General features: G+C 40.1%; 1 protein-coding gene across 1 annotated transcript in view; it reads left to right on the top strand.

Moving 5' to 3' along the window:
* The window catches only part of TLN2 (talin 2), a 401,255-nt gene that overhangs the window by 230,319 nt on the left and 154,399 nt on the right, over window positions 1–16,537 (top strand). The window contains exons 9-12 of the mRNA XM_054565330.1: window positions 1,565–1,707; window positions 3,393–3,520; window positions 14,093–14,156; window positions 15,158–15,262. Of these exons, the coding sequence (XP_054421305.1) occupies window positions 1,565–1,707; window positions 3,393–3,520; window positions 14,093–14,156; window positions 15,158–15,262 (440 nt within the window). The remainder of the gene's footprint in view (window positions 1–1,564; window positions 1,708–3,392; window positions 3,521–14,092; window positions 14,157–15,157; window positions 15,263–16,537) is intronic.

The raw sequence follows: 16,537 nt of genomic DNA, 5'->3' as shown, positions 1-16,537 counted from the left end.
TTTTTACTTGTATAGATTTTTATATAATCTTGATTCTGTTGACTGCATACCTATGGTGTCATTTAACATGTTCTTCTATTTCTTTTAATTCCTAAGATCTGGAGGCTTGGTCAGATTCGTGTGTGTGTGTGTGTGTGTGTGTGTGTGTGTGTGTGTGTGTGTGTGTGTATGTTTTCAGTAAAGACTGCTTCATATGTGATGTTGTATACAGTAAGTCCTCATTTAACATCATCAACAGGCTCTGCAACTTGAAGCAAAATGACATATAATGAATCCAATTTTATTATGGACCAGTGGATATGAACAAGATTTAAGTTCCTACAGCATCTCATCCATGTTCTCACAAAATGACGTTTTATTCAAGGACCTGCTGTTTTTCCATCAGGAAGCTGTGTTTGGTTGTCTCCTTTTTTGTGATGTTAACAGCCCTTGATGACCACTGCCCAGATACATGTATTTCCTTAGGGGCTACAAAGCAGTAATGTAATTCTCTCATAGGAAAAGTAATTTTCTATGGCCACATGGTTACTATTTGGAAAAGCCATTATGCACACCTCACCTGTCTGCAAAGCCTGTGCTGTGTGCGCCTGGTGGCCTGCCTGACCCCCCCAGCGCAGCCCCCCCACAAGAATTTTACTTTGTGCACAGTTCACTTAGACCTTCCCAACCTCTTTCTTTCATTGTTCTTGCTCTTGCTGCTACATTGGGAAGATGTCATCATTGTCATTATGTTTATTGATCTTTAGTGGGACCTTCATTTCCTCTGACCCTTTCTCCATTCTCTTTTTTTCTGCCTCATTTCATTTCCAGGTGCATACTTTTTTCCAAGTGAGCCTTAGTAGACAAATCCCAAGAATTTTTATAACATGTATGATACTCACCTAGGTATTGTGGGAGATGAGGGTCATCCGGCACATTCCCTGTGTGCTAAAGTAGTAGCTTATCATCTAGTGAAGCTTGTAATGAATACTTGCAATGTGTGTGTTAAGCCCAGGGAGGGGTGTAGGAATGAGATCTGTGGAAAGAGCAGAGGAGTGATCAATTCCTATGCACCTTGATATCAGCTAAGTGTTTCTTGAATGAGTGCGATACAAGCTGGGCCGTGGGCAGGGTTCTGCCATCGCCCCACTACCTGAGTGTCCCCTCCCCGCAACTACTTTAAGTTTCCTCTTCTTTTCTATTTGGAGTTGGAGGTAACTCATTATGTTCAAAGCTTATAAATTATTTCACCTGATAACTCTGAAGTATCCACTTTTGACTTAGAGGAAAATGCTAACTTGTTGTCTTGGCATAAAGTTCTGATTTTCTTATTTTGTTTAACCCTCAGAGGGGAGGGAAATTTTCTTTCGTTTTGTTTCAGTGTGTCATATGGTACACAATAGCATATGTGAAATTATTTTGCAATGTTAAAAACTCAGTTCTATTATAAGAAGTAACTATACTGAATATAAGCATTATAGAAATGTACATCTCTGCATCTCTATTATGCTGCTGTTTTGATAAATCTCCTTAAACCAAGAAGAAAAATAAACACAGCTCACTTATCTGCATTGTTGTGTTGCAGTAAATTGGCTGGATCATAGCCGAACATTCAGAGAACAAGGAGTTGATGAAAATGAAACGTTGCTGCTTAGACGGAAGTTCTTTTACTCGGATCAGAATGTAGACTCGAGAGACCCTGTGCAGCTGAACTTGCTTTATGTTCAGGTACCATATTTGATGCTCAGACTCTGAGGCTGGTGGGAGTCCAGGAAGCCCTTGCTGTGGCTTGTGCTGAGCAGGAGCTGGACTCTGGCTTCTGTCACATGTATGGCATGCAGTTTCCAGGGGGCACTGCTTCTGGGGTCCTCACCTGTGTTCACTTGTGGTACAGGTTGATGTTTGACATGAGCTGCTAACCATGCAGTGGAGGGCCTTTCTTTGGTCTCCCAGATTGGAACCTGGGACCTGGCAGCTGGTACTGTCTTTCTCTGCCTGGCTTTGAGGCGCTTTATTGGTTCACCACTTCAAAAGCTTTCTCAGCTAACATTTTAGAATACAAGTGAATAGTTGTCAGGAAATCAGTACTTCTCATTAACTGAACAATACTCTCTCAATAATCTTTTTCCTTTACTATCAACTAATTTTTAAACTCAGACAAGTCCTTTAACTTATCTGAGGAGCAGTTTCCCAATGTGTTAGATGTGGGCTTTGCACTAGATGGCCCCCAAGGTTTCTTTTGGGTGCAAGAAAACATCCATCTGTCCCGCTTTCTCAGTGCTCTTATTCTTTCCTTTCCTCCTTCCCTTTTCTCTTCTTCCATTTCTTTATGTGCCCACAGGAAAGAAGTGCAGCCACAGCATCACCTATGTTTATAAATAAAGTTTTGTAGAACACAGCTCATTTGTTAATGTATTACACATTAGTAAAACCACTCATGTATCACATTATGTTGATGTATTGTCCGCGGAAGAATTGGTCCAAAGGAGGAATTCAGTAGTTCATAGTTTGACATGTTTACTATCATGGTCCAAAGGAAGAATTCAGTAGTTCATGGTCCAAAGGAAGAACTCATGGTCCAAAGGAAGAATTCAGTAGTTCATAGTTTGACATGTTTACTGTCTGGCCTTTTATAGGAAACGTTTGCTGATCCCTTAGTTAGTGGATGGAAGAACAGTATGGAAGGAGAGCTAGAAAGAAAGAGGCTGAGAGGCTAGAAGAAAGGGAGATAGGACAGTAAGATGGTGCTTGTTTAGGGTTCAGAGCCATAGATCCGCATGTCCATCTGAGAGTGGTCTAGGAGTCATGTAACCAGAGAAAGGAAAGAGAGAAAAAGAATAAATAGCAACAGCAGTGAGGGGTTAAAAATTGAGAGAAGAGCTTCAGACGTGCGTTCCTGATTCTAAGACTCTGTTTGCTTACCATTTCCCCTAAATGTCTGCACTGCTGAGTTCTTGTGTTGGGCTATCTCTCTCCACCCTCCCCCTTTCTTGGGATGGGGTTTGTTTACTTCTAGATAATTTTTCTGTTCACTGTATAATTTAGGGTTATAGAAAATATATTGATTTCTCCCCCGCCCCAATGGATTTGGTCATTTCACAAGGATTTCTCTTTGCCTCTATTTTTCGTGATCCACTTTTACCTTCCTAGATTATACTCAAGCTTCAGCTTTAATATACTTTACAATGCTGATGCTGCCCATTTATAGGCAATTTGGGGCAAAGACTTGTTCTCTTTTTGCATAATCCTACTGTGCTACAATCACCCGCAGTGTCCCGCATGCATCACGGGCTTGGCTGGCACACTTTCCCCTTGCTCCGCAGAGAAGGTGCACTTGGGCAGGGATGTGTCAATAGGCAGGATTTGTCATTCCCCCAAGCTCCTGATGCTTTTTGCTTCCTCTTGTGTTTCAGGCTCGGGATGATATTCTGAACGGCTCCCACCCTGTCTCCTTCGAGAAAGCTTGTGAGTTTGGTGGATTTCAAGCCCAGATACAGTTTGGACCTCATGTGGAGCATAAACACAAACCCGGATTCCTAGAGTAAATGATCTTTTGGCTTGCTTTTTTCTCCTATTTTTCTTTCTGCTGTTTATTTTTGAGTGAGCTATATAAAATACATACGATAGTTTCAATCAATTGTGAGATTGTTAGCTTTTACTCAGCTGAGTGTATGATGAAGTTGGTAGACCTTAGGGAAAGCAAGTGGCCTGGAAATTTAGGGGTGGGATGGCTGTGAAGGTTTTCTGCTCCAAGTTCAGGCAGCTTGTGATTTCTTCTGCCCATTAGAATTTTCCTTCTTCATCATGGGCCAGATTCTATCATTTAAAATTTTTTGTTGAGACTCCTATAGGAAGGAGAACAACAGAGTATAAAAGACAGAGCTTCACATTCTTTATCACAATCTTACAAATTCTTTGTTGCTCTGAAATGATGATGTACACATTAACCATTTCTCCACTCTTTTTACCTATCTGGTTCTCTTTGGTTCTCTTCTATAATATGATGGGGGTGTCTTTTTCTGGCTCGGAGACTGAAGAAAAAGCTAACCCTATAGATTCATCCTGGCCCCATAGAACATTAGCATTAGGGTTGGTTTCCTAGAAATACCCAGGAGGACAAGGCCAGTCATGCATTGGCTACTGTTTTGATTTCCCCCTCTGTTTTGATCTGGGCTTCTCCAAGGGTTTTGTATGTTTCTTCCACTGTTAACATTTCCTTTTTCTATCACCCTCCCTCCTTTGCTGTTTCTCTTCTGCTTCCTTCTAGGACAGATGACACATTTGGCTGAGCCAAAAAGAAATCACTTCCTAGAGTCTTGACATGATCAATATCATGATGTCACCTAAATGCAACTTGTAGAGGCTTTGGAAGTGTGGACCTGTCTGTCACTGTGCTGACTGGGGGTGGGTGGGTGTCAGAGTGCCTGCAGGAAGTGCCAACATGAGGTGTGTTGAGTATGTCATCCATTGTATTGTGTCCAAGGGTATTGAGGGGAAAGGATACTGTAAATGCTTATTTGGCCTTGACCCCACTTTCACTTTGGTGGAAAGTAATAGGGACCAAGCATATGCTCTGCAGTAAGAAGAACACCTGACCCTTCTCCTGGTGGCAGAGAATGGCTGGCCAACAGGTCTAAACTGAGTTGTTTTAAAAACAAAAGAAACTCTACCCTTGGGTTAACAAGTCCCAGGGGGCCTTTCCAAAATGATACTTTTGTTCTGCAGTATCCTGTGTGGTGACCTTGAGAATGGCTTTGAGCAGGCTCTGTCATTTATTTTGTTTTATGTTCACCAAATGAGTCACACGGCCAAGTGTTCCTCAGGGCCCGTTTGTGCCCCTTTGGTCTGGCTTCCTTCCTGCAGGAGCCGCGGGAAGCTTGCCTCTCTCTCTGTTCTGTGACACCCCCGGTGCTGTACAAAAGACCATGTGCACACCATCTTTTAGAAGTTTCTTATTCCCACATTCTAACTGCGCAGCTGGTTCCTCAGATACATTTGGGTTGTGACATATCCTCAGACACTGTGGATTATGGCCATGGAAATTGATAAACACGAAGCGCTCATTAGGTCCTGGCGGAAACAGCATCTCTTGTTTCTGTTTCTTGAGTGAATGATGAAGAAAAGGAGAAAATGGACAAAAGACTTATGAACCAAAATTTTTCAGATTTTAGGCTTTTTTAGCTGTAAGCCCATGTGGCCCTGACGAAAAGGTGATCTAAATGCAGCCAGTCATTGAGAGCATAAAATGATGGTGCTACCCCGGTCATTTCATTAATGCCCTTTCTCTAGAGTTTTGGGACAGCTGATTCTCAGGGCCCTGTTCTGAATTCAGAAAGCAGTGTTTTATGCACTATATGTGAAAAAATAGTCACGGAGAGGAGAATTGGCTTGTACAGCTACATAGAGTTTTCTCCTGCAAGTAGCTTCTGACTGCTTGCACTGGGTCCTATCCTTTACAAAGGGAACCCCCCTTCCGAAGTTGTCCCTGCCACCAGTCTTCCAATATGCAGCAAAATTAGGAAAGTACTTTGAGATGTGATTCCAAGGTCCTCTGGGTTTTTTTTCCTCTGAGTGTCACTGGTTATGCCAACAATGTCATAAAGAACGTTTTTGTAGCACTGACTATTTGTGTGGGGATTACAAGCACTGCCAGAGCTCTGGTATGGCTCTTACAGTGTCTCCTGTGACTTACAGGTCTGTCAAATGCTGCGTACCAACGCTCCATTAAGGATGCTCCTTCTCTTAATAATCGTAAAGTAGCCAAAGTTAAGCAATTATATTTAGTCAGGTTTTTTTTCTGACATTACAGTATGAAGCCCATGTCTCCAGTGGTGTGTGTATTCTTCCTAAGATTCTAAATTAAAACAAGCTTATTATGCTTGGTGACAATTATTTTTCCTTATGAATTTGATTTATTTTCTAATTAGACCAAATCTAGCCTAGGTAATGAGGCATTTTCATCTAGTGTAGATGTTTAATTGTGTACATTATTGCACATACTGTATAGGTAAGGCTTCCTGAAAATGTTCGTTCCCTTTTAATTAAAACAAAACAGCAAGGTCACTTTCCCCTGATTGTACGTTGGCTAGTTGGATACCGTTCGGGGATAATACCCGGGCTGTGTCCAGTGTTAGCTGGGCCGTGTTTGCCAGGCTTTACATTTTTCTCCAGTAGCTCTTATATGCACTATCTGCCTGAACAAGTCAGAGTCTTACGGAGAGATTAGTGAGAAGGTTGGGCTTGTCACGGAGCCAGGTTGAAGATACAGCCAGGTTGAGATTTCACCCACATAATTTCTAGATGAGGTCCATGTAGTGAGTATATTTCTTTTAATTTTTTGCAAATTTGTTTAAGCATTTTTGCTCAAAGTCATTAGCATACTATAGACCTCATTATGAGATTCTTTTCTACCTTTCTTCAGGCACTTTAATGATTTCTGGACTCCATACCACCTTAGTGAAGGTGTTTAGTTAGAATAATGAAAATCAGAGGCTAAAAGATTTTCAGAGTTCTCATAGAATTAAGGATTATTTAATGTCCCTTGTCAGTTCTATAGATGGAGAAAATAAGTGCAAGAGAGACAGAAACAAGGCACAGAGCCGGGGAGAGCTAGAAGCCAGAAAATGGCCATTCTCCCAAATCCAGTCTCATGTGCTTTATGTACATGACAGTTTTCTTCATGTCATCTCCAGAGTCCGAGAAGGGGACATTTTATAACGAGAAGCGTGAAGTGCAAACAACACAACTCAATAATCACATATATATTTCATGCTCTTCTGTGCTTTCAGAAAGCGTGCCCCATGGTGTTCTTTAACTCAGGAAGGACTTTATAGTTGTGTTCCCTTGTGCCAGGTATAAGAAAGATGCAAGGAGATATACTGTGCTGTTTTTGAGATTGCAGTCTGTTTGGCAAATAAACATACGAAATAGTTATTACGGAGAGCCAAAACTTGACTCTGATTTCAGCAAGGTCTATCTTTTAACTATGTTTTGAATGCAGGGTTGTTTATTTAGGATTTTTAAAGTTGCAGTGCAGGCTATGGGGACGACTATGAATTATTTTTAGAAAGGTGGCAAGACTAGTACAAAAAGCAATGTTGATCAATGAATTTGGCAAAATAGAAAGTATATAAGATACAGAAGAATTAGCTCTTAAAACAGCAACAACAAAGGCTGTTATAATAATGACTAACTTCAGGACCCTTGAAAACATGGTGGGAAACTTTAAGGAGTGAGTTTAAGAAGAGCTGAAGCCTTCTATGGACCTCAATGTATCAAAGATTAGATATGCTGGTAAAATTCAGACCTTAAGTCAAGTATATGTGATAAAATTGAAGATAACTCTAGATGATGGGTGTAGGGTATTCACTGTGTAATTCTTTCAACATTCTGCGTGTTTAGAGTTTTTATAATAGAATGTTGGGGAAAGATTGGTAGATTCTTATACAAGAATGGAAAGAGATTGTATAACTTCCAAACCAGTGGCAGGTGGAGAAGAGATGCAAACAACTTGACCTATGTGATAGGAGTTGTACAGGGAGGATTATGAAAACAGGGGAAAGTGTGGTAAAATAGAATGTTCAAAATGAGAAATACTTCTGAATAGATTAGGCATCATAGCAAACACAGTTGATCGTTGAACAACAGTTTTTAACTGCACTGGTCTACTTGTATGTGGATTTTTTTTCAACAAATACAGTCAGCCCTTTGTGTCAGCAGATTTCACATCACAGGTTCATATGGAAACCATTTTTCCCCCCATTCCCAATTGTGTTTTCCCAATCACGGATCGAAAATACTGATTACCATCTGTGGTTGGTTGAAGCCACAGATTCAAAGGGCCGATTGTATTAAGTTTTAGGGGAGTTGGAAGTTGTATGCAGATTTTCAACTGCATGTGCATCAGCATCTTTAACATCTACATTATTCAGAGACAACTGTATAAGTAAGTAAAAATGAACAGTTAATAGAGGTTCTCATATTAGATGCAAGTTTTTAAAAGCTCAGCTCTTTACTATTTCTAAAAGACACACTTAAAATTCAGAAGAAAGTTTAAAGTAAAAGCATAAAAGAATGATGCACCAGGAAAATAGTTAAATAAAATTGCCCATAGCAATATTTCATCTGTAGTATCTCCCCAGGCAAGGGAAACAAAAGAAAAAATAAACAGATGGGACTACATCAAACTAAAACGTTTTTGCACAGCAAAGGAAACCATCAATAAATTAAAAAGACAGCCCACAGAATGGGAGAACATTTTCACCAATACATCTGTAAGGGGTTAATATCCAAACTTCATAAAAACCTTACAAAATTCAACACCAAAATACAAACAATCCAATTTAAAAAACAGGAAAAGGATCTGAATAGACATCTCCAAAGAGGACATACACATGGCCAATAGCCATGTGAAGAGTTGCTCAATGTCACTAATCATCAGAGAAATGCAAATTAAAACCACAATGAGGTATCACCTCACACTTGTTGAAATGACTATCATTAATAAATCCACAAACAAGCGCTGGTGAGGCTATGGAGAAAGGGGTTCCCTTTTGCACTGTTGATGGGAATGCAGACTGGTGCAGCCACTGTGGAAAGCAGTACTGAGATACTTAAAAAAATTAGAAATGGAACTGCCTTTTGACCCAGTGATCCTACTTCTGGGACTATATCCAAAGAAACCCAAAACACTAATTTGAAACAATATAATTACCCCTATGTTCATTGCAGTGTTATTTAGAATTGTTAAGATATGGAAGCGGTCCCAGTGTCCATCACTAGATGAGTGGGTAAAACAACTATGGGCCATTTACACAATAGAATACTCCTCAGCCATAAAAAAGAAAATTTTACCCTTTGCGACAGCATGGATGGACCTGGAGAAGATTATGCTCAGTGAAATAAGCCAGTCAGAGAAAGACAAATACCATATGGTCATCCATATGTGGCATCTTAATGAACAAAATAAACTAACAAGCAAAATAGAGACAGACTCCTAGGAGAGCAAGATGACAGCTATGGGGGTGGGGGGGTGGGGTGTAGAGGGACTGAGCAAAAAGGGAAAAAGACTCATGGACAACAGGGTGGTGACTGTGTGGGGAGGGGGATATAAAGTTGAAAGGTAATGGGAAAAATACAATAAAAATAAAATAAAGCGAGAGAAACTCTATTTAATGTCACACAAAACAGACTTATAAGGCAAACAAAGCATAAGTAGAGACAAGGAAGGTCATTCTAAAGAGAGACTAATTTACCAGGGTGGTGTATTAATTGTAAACCTGCATGCACATAACATTACCTTAAAGTATATAAAAGGAAAATAGACAGTATTACAAGGAGAATTTTGGAAACACAATTTTAATGGAATAATTTAACATTATTTCTCTCGGTATGATAAGTAGAGCAAGGTCCAAATAAAAGAAAGAAAATATTTTAGTCAAGAGAAAGTAATGAACTACAAATCATAGAATCAACAAAAAAGCTGCTGTTTTGAACAAAGTAATAATATATGTAAATATCTGGTAAGTTTAAGAGCAACAAAAGAAAATAGCAAAAATAAATATTAGTGATGAAAATAGGGCAGAACTTCAGATAGAGATTTTTTTAAATCATAAAAACGTGAAATGAAAACTTGAAGCCAAAACGACTGAAAATCTAGACAAAATGGATAATTAGAAAATCTGGGTAGATCTATAATCTTGAAATTGCCTTATCAGCTAAAATATACCAACCAAAAAAAAAGAACAACAAAACAAAAACTAGACCCAGGTTATTTCAGATAATGTTTATTGCAATAAAACTATTTAAAAATTAATATGGACTAGTCAAGGCTCCTGAATGACCAAAGCTATCTCATGATAAATGGAGGACTCACACAACTATCCCAATTTCTTGCAAAGCTATAATGATAAAAACACTATTATTGATGTAGGGAGGTATAAGAGTTCTAAGGGATGATACACATATCTTTATTAAAATTAAAATATTAGGCAGAAGACATTACTAAGTTAAGGGTGAAGTTCCAGACTGGGGGAAGAAATTTGCATATTTGCAATGCATACTACAAAGAACAAATTAATATCCAGAGAATATTAAAAAGGGGAAAAAATCTTTTCCAAGGTCACCCAGATAGTTTTAGGTGTCTTAGAGAAGAGGAAATTCAACTGACTTACAAAGGTATGGAAAAATATTCAGCCTCTTAAATGATCCAGAATGCAAAATCAATAAGGGTATAGTTTTTCATGTCCCGTAGGTGGGCACAAATTTAAATGTAAGAAAACACCAAAGTACTCTCCAGAAGAAACAAGACATTTCAGAATATGACTCTGTTGAATTTAAAAATTCAAAGAGAAACCGAGTATGTTGTTTATAGATACAGGGAGACGTAGGAACGTAAAATATGCATGGACACCACCTTTCAGAAAGTGACTGCCATTAGGGAGAGAAGAAGAATGGTATAGGACTTCAGCTAAATTTGTAATCTCTATTTCTTCAAAAACAGAGAGGGATAGCCATCATGAAGCAAATATCACCACATGTCGACATGTTTTTATCCTTGGTGTTACGTATATAAATCATGAGGTTTAGACTTTATGTTTCAAAATGTTTCCACAGTTAACATTTCTTTAAAAAAGACAGTTGCGATAGCTTGTGTGAGGTGACAAAAGCTTGTATTCAGTTGAGGTTGGATGTAGAACATGGGGCAAAGGCAAAACTAGTAGTCATTGGAGGACAGACAGAAGTGTTCCGTGACTGTGCTACAGGAGTAAATGGTCCAGCGGTCGGGTGCTGACAGCTATGTCACAGGCGGGGAAACTTGTCATCCTTGTTTACTATAGCCCCCTCATCCCATAGGCGTGTTCCTCAGAAGCATTTTGCTAAGAAAGCAACCCAGGGTTTGAATCTCTGTTGAGGAACAATGTGCAGTGGACTTGGAAAACTTTCCCCTCAAACTCAAAATAATTGTATTGTCAACAAGCAAAGCTTTTGACACAGTAGGAGGTCTGAAGTCAGTTTTCTTTGGGCATATGTTCAAACCTTATTCCATCTTTGGAGTTGGTCTTTTGTGTGTTTTTGTCAGAATAATTTGGCAGATTCTGTCTTCAAACTCACCACAAAGCAGGCATTTCTGCTTTTGTCCTTCACCCACACCGTCTTACCTCCTATTCCTCACCGCTCCCTGCTCACTAGTTTCTTTCCGGCAGATGTCCAACCTTTTGGCGTCTCTGGACCGCACTGGAAGAAGAAGGATAGTCTTGGGCCACACGTTAAATATACAAATACTAACAAAAAAAAAAGTGTTTTTTTTTTGCTGATGAGCAAAAAAAAAAAAAAGTTTTAATAAGTTTACGATTTTGTGTTGGGCTGCATTCATAGCCACCCTGGGCCGCGGGCTCGTCACCTCTGCATGTTTTTCGTTTGCGCCCACTGTGTTCTCTAGAGCTTCTGTCAGTTTGGGGAGATGATGGCCTCAACAGCAGCAGCCTGTTGAGGTTGGTGCCTAGCTCCCTAACTACTCTGAGACTCCAGAACTTTCAAACCAGGAACCTCTGAATGTGTCCAGCCCTGAGCTATCTCTGAGCCTCTAGGCAGATTCCCTTCCTGTCACTAAAAGATATTGGGGCTGGTTCTGTGGGACTGAGATAGGAACTCAAACCCTTTCCCATGAGCCTCCCTCGGCATCCTCTCTGTCCACTTCTTCCCACCATAAGCATTTCCCATCAACCAATGCTTCCTTCCACCTGTGTCCTGATGTCAGCTAACCACCAGGATTTAGTAGACCAATACTCTCAGTCACACAGACATTTTCATCTTTGAGTCTGGATTCAAACCCAAGTGTATCTGGTTCTATCAGCAGAGCCTTCGGCGAGCCGTGCTGGTGGAGCTCCAACTTGACAGTGCATCGCAGTCAGCCGGAGGGCTCGTTAAAATGCACGCTGCTGGGCCTTGCCTCCAGGGCCCCTTATTCAGTGTGGTTCGGGGACCACACTCCAAGAGCCTTCTTTGATAGCAAATCCAAGATGTTCTTTTTAGTCACTTGGTGATTTCAATATAAAGGTTGGACTCAGGAAGCATGGGTGTTCCAGTGTCCTTTGGGTGACACTGTCGCTGCTGCACCTTCCTTCTTCCCTGCCCTTCATTTCTGCACCCTGTGCCGGGCAGACGCAGCACTGCGCACGTGTTAGTGTTGATGCTGTTGCTCCTCAGGAACGAGGGGACATCCATTGCTTTCAGTTCATATAAGTAATAACACTCCTAGGTAGGAACCTGACCTTTTTTTCAGGTGGTAAAACCAGCTTAGAGAGGTAGTGACTTGCCTGGGGTCCTATAACCAACTACGTGGTGGCAGCTCCAGGACAGAAGTGAGGCCGTTAACACTTCCCAAACTCATAGCTGCCTCTCGTGTTCTTGGATACTGCCTGCCAGACCAGAGAACATCTTTAAGAAAGCTCTTTTGGAACTACCTGTAAAAGCAGCTTAAATTTTATATAAGAAAATGAGGTTTCAGTGAACACCTAAATTTGAATCTGGACCTCACTCCCCCAGATGTATTTATGAAATTCTCCTTCCTTTATTTAATGGCTTTTGGGCATTTCTTAAAAATTGCTCCCACCATGGTATGGTCATTACTGTAATGCTCATTCTTCTCTTGTGTAAGGTCTTTACATCATCCCATTTTTGGTTAATGGTTATCCCTTTATATTTTTGGATAGCTTCCTTGATCTCAGGCATAAGCAGCCCATGAACATCTTATACCATGTCCTGGCCTAGAGCTAGAAGCAGTCATTTCTCCAAGGATCTCTGATTTCTTTTAGTGGGGAATGGTATTTGAAGACCACCTGGCCAAGGGACCGGGGGTGCTTATTGCCATCAGGTTGTCCTTGTCTATAGCCTCCTAAGAGGACACAACTGGAAAATAGGTATGTTTTTAAGAAAAAAAAAAACTGAATCAGATATACAGGTCACTATTTCCAAGTCAAATGAAAGATTGCAGGGTTTTCATTTAATTTGGGGGGGGGGGTTATATATTTTTTCTTTTTTTTTTTTTAATTGTTGTTCAGTTGCAGTTGTCTCCGTTTTTCCCCTGTTGCGCTCCCCTGCCCTTCGCACCCACGCCCACCCCACTCACTGCCAGTCTCCCCTGTTGTCCATGGGTCCTTTACACGTGTTCCTCGGCTTGACACTGCGCCTTCTTTCCCCCATTGTCCCCCTCCTGGCTCTGGTCCCTGTCAGTATATTTTTTTCTTTTATGCCAAAAATCTTGGTTACTAACAACTAGTAAAATTACTCACTTTATATTAATTATATGTAACATGTTATATAATGTAATGTCCTAATTTTATAGAGTGTGTGTGTACATATATATATAAAAGAGGGAGAGTGTTTAAAATAATGGTATCAATACTTAACAATGGTATCAATATTTATCAGCATTTTACTATGGTTTATTTCATCTTTAAGTATATCTCACTAGGGATGTATACTGAAAAGACTGTTTTTCAGTGTTACCTGAAATCATTTTTCTCTCTGCAGTTATGCTATCAACTTGATATACTGTTAGGTTCATTTGTTTTGGTTTGCTTTAGATTTTTGGGTGTTGCTTTTTTCTCCTTTTTGTGATTTCATGTGGTTCTAAAGTAAAAACAAAACAAAACAAAACAAAAAAACTATACAAGGAGTATTTACAGAGGTTTTACTTTTTATCCTTGTTCCCTTCTCCCTATTTTTCCCTTCTTCCCATAGAGAATGATTTTTATTAGGCATATCCTTCTATTGTTTTAAAAATACATACTAACAATATGAAATGAAAAATATTTCCTTGCTTTCTTGCAAAGGAGAGCATACTGTACACTCTGACGCCCCTTACTGTGTGTGTCACTTTGCAATATATTCTGGAAATTCTTTATTTCACTGTTAGCTTCACTCTTTTCATCAGACTCGTTTTATATTTATGTCCTATTGAAGTGCATGATGGGATGTGGCAGTTTGTTATTAATTATAACCAGAAAATGCTGGGAAAGTTAGTGACTTAGCTGTGAGTTTTATGAAGTCTTTTCTTTCCTTCTCATCATAGAACGTAAATGCTGTCCTTCTTTCCCTTCCTCTCTCTCAGTCTAAAGGAATTCCTGCCCAAAGAATACATCAAGCAGAGAGGAGCCGAAAAGAGAATATTTCAGGTATTGGGAATGTAAATGTGTTATTCTCCTCACTCCCTATTCTCCTTTATTAGTATGAGAGGGGCCCCTGTGCGTGATAATTTTGTACCCCATGCATGTACTTGGCTTATATAATAAATGATTAGTGGCTCAAGAGTAAAGAAGCTGACAGTTCTACTTTGGGCAGATTTATTATCTTAATCCATACTTTCTTGCTAAAGGTTACTTAGCCCTCCTGAGGAAAAAAGTGCACATATTTTAATTTCAAGGGCATTATCTTGGTAGCATTAAAATAAGGTGATTTGCCATTAAAATGCACTGAGAAAGAAGCTACAAGTTACTTCTTTCTCCAGAGATTGGTTTTTGAAGCTAGAACTTGGGAACTGGTACCTTTCTAAAATTTAGGACTATTCTGAAAGAGAATTGTCTATTCTTGGCAACCAGTAAGAAAGCCCTGTCTTCAATTTTATCACGAAACTATCACTCTAGTAAATCCAAAATATCAAATTAAGTCTAAGTTGAAATAAAAAATTTCATACTTTTTTTTACCAAGTATTGTTTCCAAGTGTTGTGATGTACAGGTATTTGTAAAACCTGCATTTTGGAAAATTATATGTTGTGGATGGATGTTGGAATGATACCTCCTCTGAACAAGAACATTTTTCTGGCTCTCATATAAAGAGTTGTTTCTAACCCTTTTGGGACATGGAGTCCTTTGAAAATTGGATTATAGTTATGGACCTTGTTCCTGCCACACTGCACATCCATGAATTGGTGCATATCGTTATGAAATCTGTAGGGAGTTTGGGCTCAAACTCTAGTCAAGAAGCACTGCATTAGAGCTTTCTGTGTGCTCTGATTCTCGGTGAATTGCAGCATGTGTCATGGAGGGGTCTCCCACACAAATGTTGCTTAGTGACTGGTTGTAGCCACAATATGGGCACCATGTGTAACTGCATCTCATCAAGCCCACCTGCTGGCAGAGCTGCATTAACTGATCCCTACTACTGTCCCTTCTGCAGGAGCACAAGAACTGTGGAGAGATGAGTGAAATAGAAGCCAAGGTCAAGTACGTCAAACTCGCCCGGTCCCTCCGGACTTACGGTGTGTCCTTTTTCCTGGTGAAGGTGAGTTGGGCAGGGTGGTGGAGAGAGTGTTTGCTTGCGCCCCCTCTTTTTCTTTTGTGAAAGTGTTTGCTAAGTTGGGTTTGTCCTCCCTAGACTCCTAGCATTTGCAGATGTAGCATCTGGCCAGTATTGAGTCGAGTTTAGTTGTTAAACAGACAAGCAGTGTATGGGCTCTGAGGCTGCTGAGTGTCCTTAGCTGCCCATGGTCCTCTGGGCAGCTGTGTTGTGGCTTGGTCTGCTGTCAGTGCTCTGAAGTCACTGAAGGGGGGTGTTCACTATTATTCATTACAACTTCCCCCCGAGAATGTTTCACTTAAGACTATCAAGAGCGCCCTGGACTAAGTGAAGGCCAAATCAAATTTTCGTGGCAAATAAGGAACTTAAGATGTACACTTGTAATGGGTCTGGGATTCCTATGGCATTTAGATCTGTTTTCATCAGAATTGCTTGTCTCCCTCCTGGAAGGAAAGAGGTGATTCTTTTAAACTTAACGGGTGAATTTCAGAGGGAGGTCCCTGATGGGTGTGTTCTTAAATTGATGGATAAACCTGTCCACCAGCTTCATTTCTCCTTTGTGCCTCCTGAGCTCACGTAGTCTGTTTTAGTCCTTCCTTTTCTTCAGCCACTCTGTTTTACACCAGAAAATATCAGGCCCTTGCAAATGAAGAAAACATGGGTGAATCATTTTGTTTCTTAGGAATAAAATTTAGAAGTGAGCTTTTTATATTTAATGGAGTTTTAACCTGGCAATGAATTTTTGGGTGGTGCTGATACCTTCTAGGTAATGACTCCATTTCCCAATATTAATAACATTTAGTAAATAATTACATGCCACGCATACCTTATTTGACTCAATCAGCAACACAATGGCAGAACTATTACTAGTAACTTCTTTTAAAAATAACAAAACAGGAACCCAGAAAGATGAAGTGACTCAACTAGAGCCATGATGATTTGAATGCAGGCCTCTCTGACTCCAGAGCCCGTGTTCTTAACCACGGGGCTGCGCTGCCTTAGCTGTGGTGACCTTGTTTGACCTGCTTTCACCATCCAGCCTCCCCATCCACACCCTGAGCACGTGGTGAGATCTGCTTGTTTTAGAAGAACAAGCTCTTTTTATTCGTTATTTTGAAGGGCAACAGGTGGCAGATGAGTTCCAACACAACACAGGGACAGAGAATAAATTTCAGTGTGTCCACTGATAGTGGCATCACTTTTCATTTATTTTGAATTGTTTTGACATCCATCACATACGGAATTCTTTCCTTGCATTCC

This window comes from Pteronotus mesoamericanus, unplaced genomic scaffold (assembly GCF_021234165.1).
Source record: "Pteronotus mesoamericanus isolate MK-2021 breed Mesoamerican mustached bat unplaced genomic scaffold, CSHL_Meso_final contig_164, whole genome shotgun sequence".
In the NCBI taxonomy this organism is placed as follows: domain Eukaryota; kingdom Metazoa; phylum Chordata; class Mammalia; order Chiroptera; family Mormoopidae; genus Pteronotus; species Pteronotus mesoamericanus.
The sequence above is the reverse complement of the archived record's forward strand: the minus strand, read 5'-3'. Positions and strand labels throughout refer to the sequence as shown.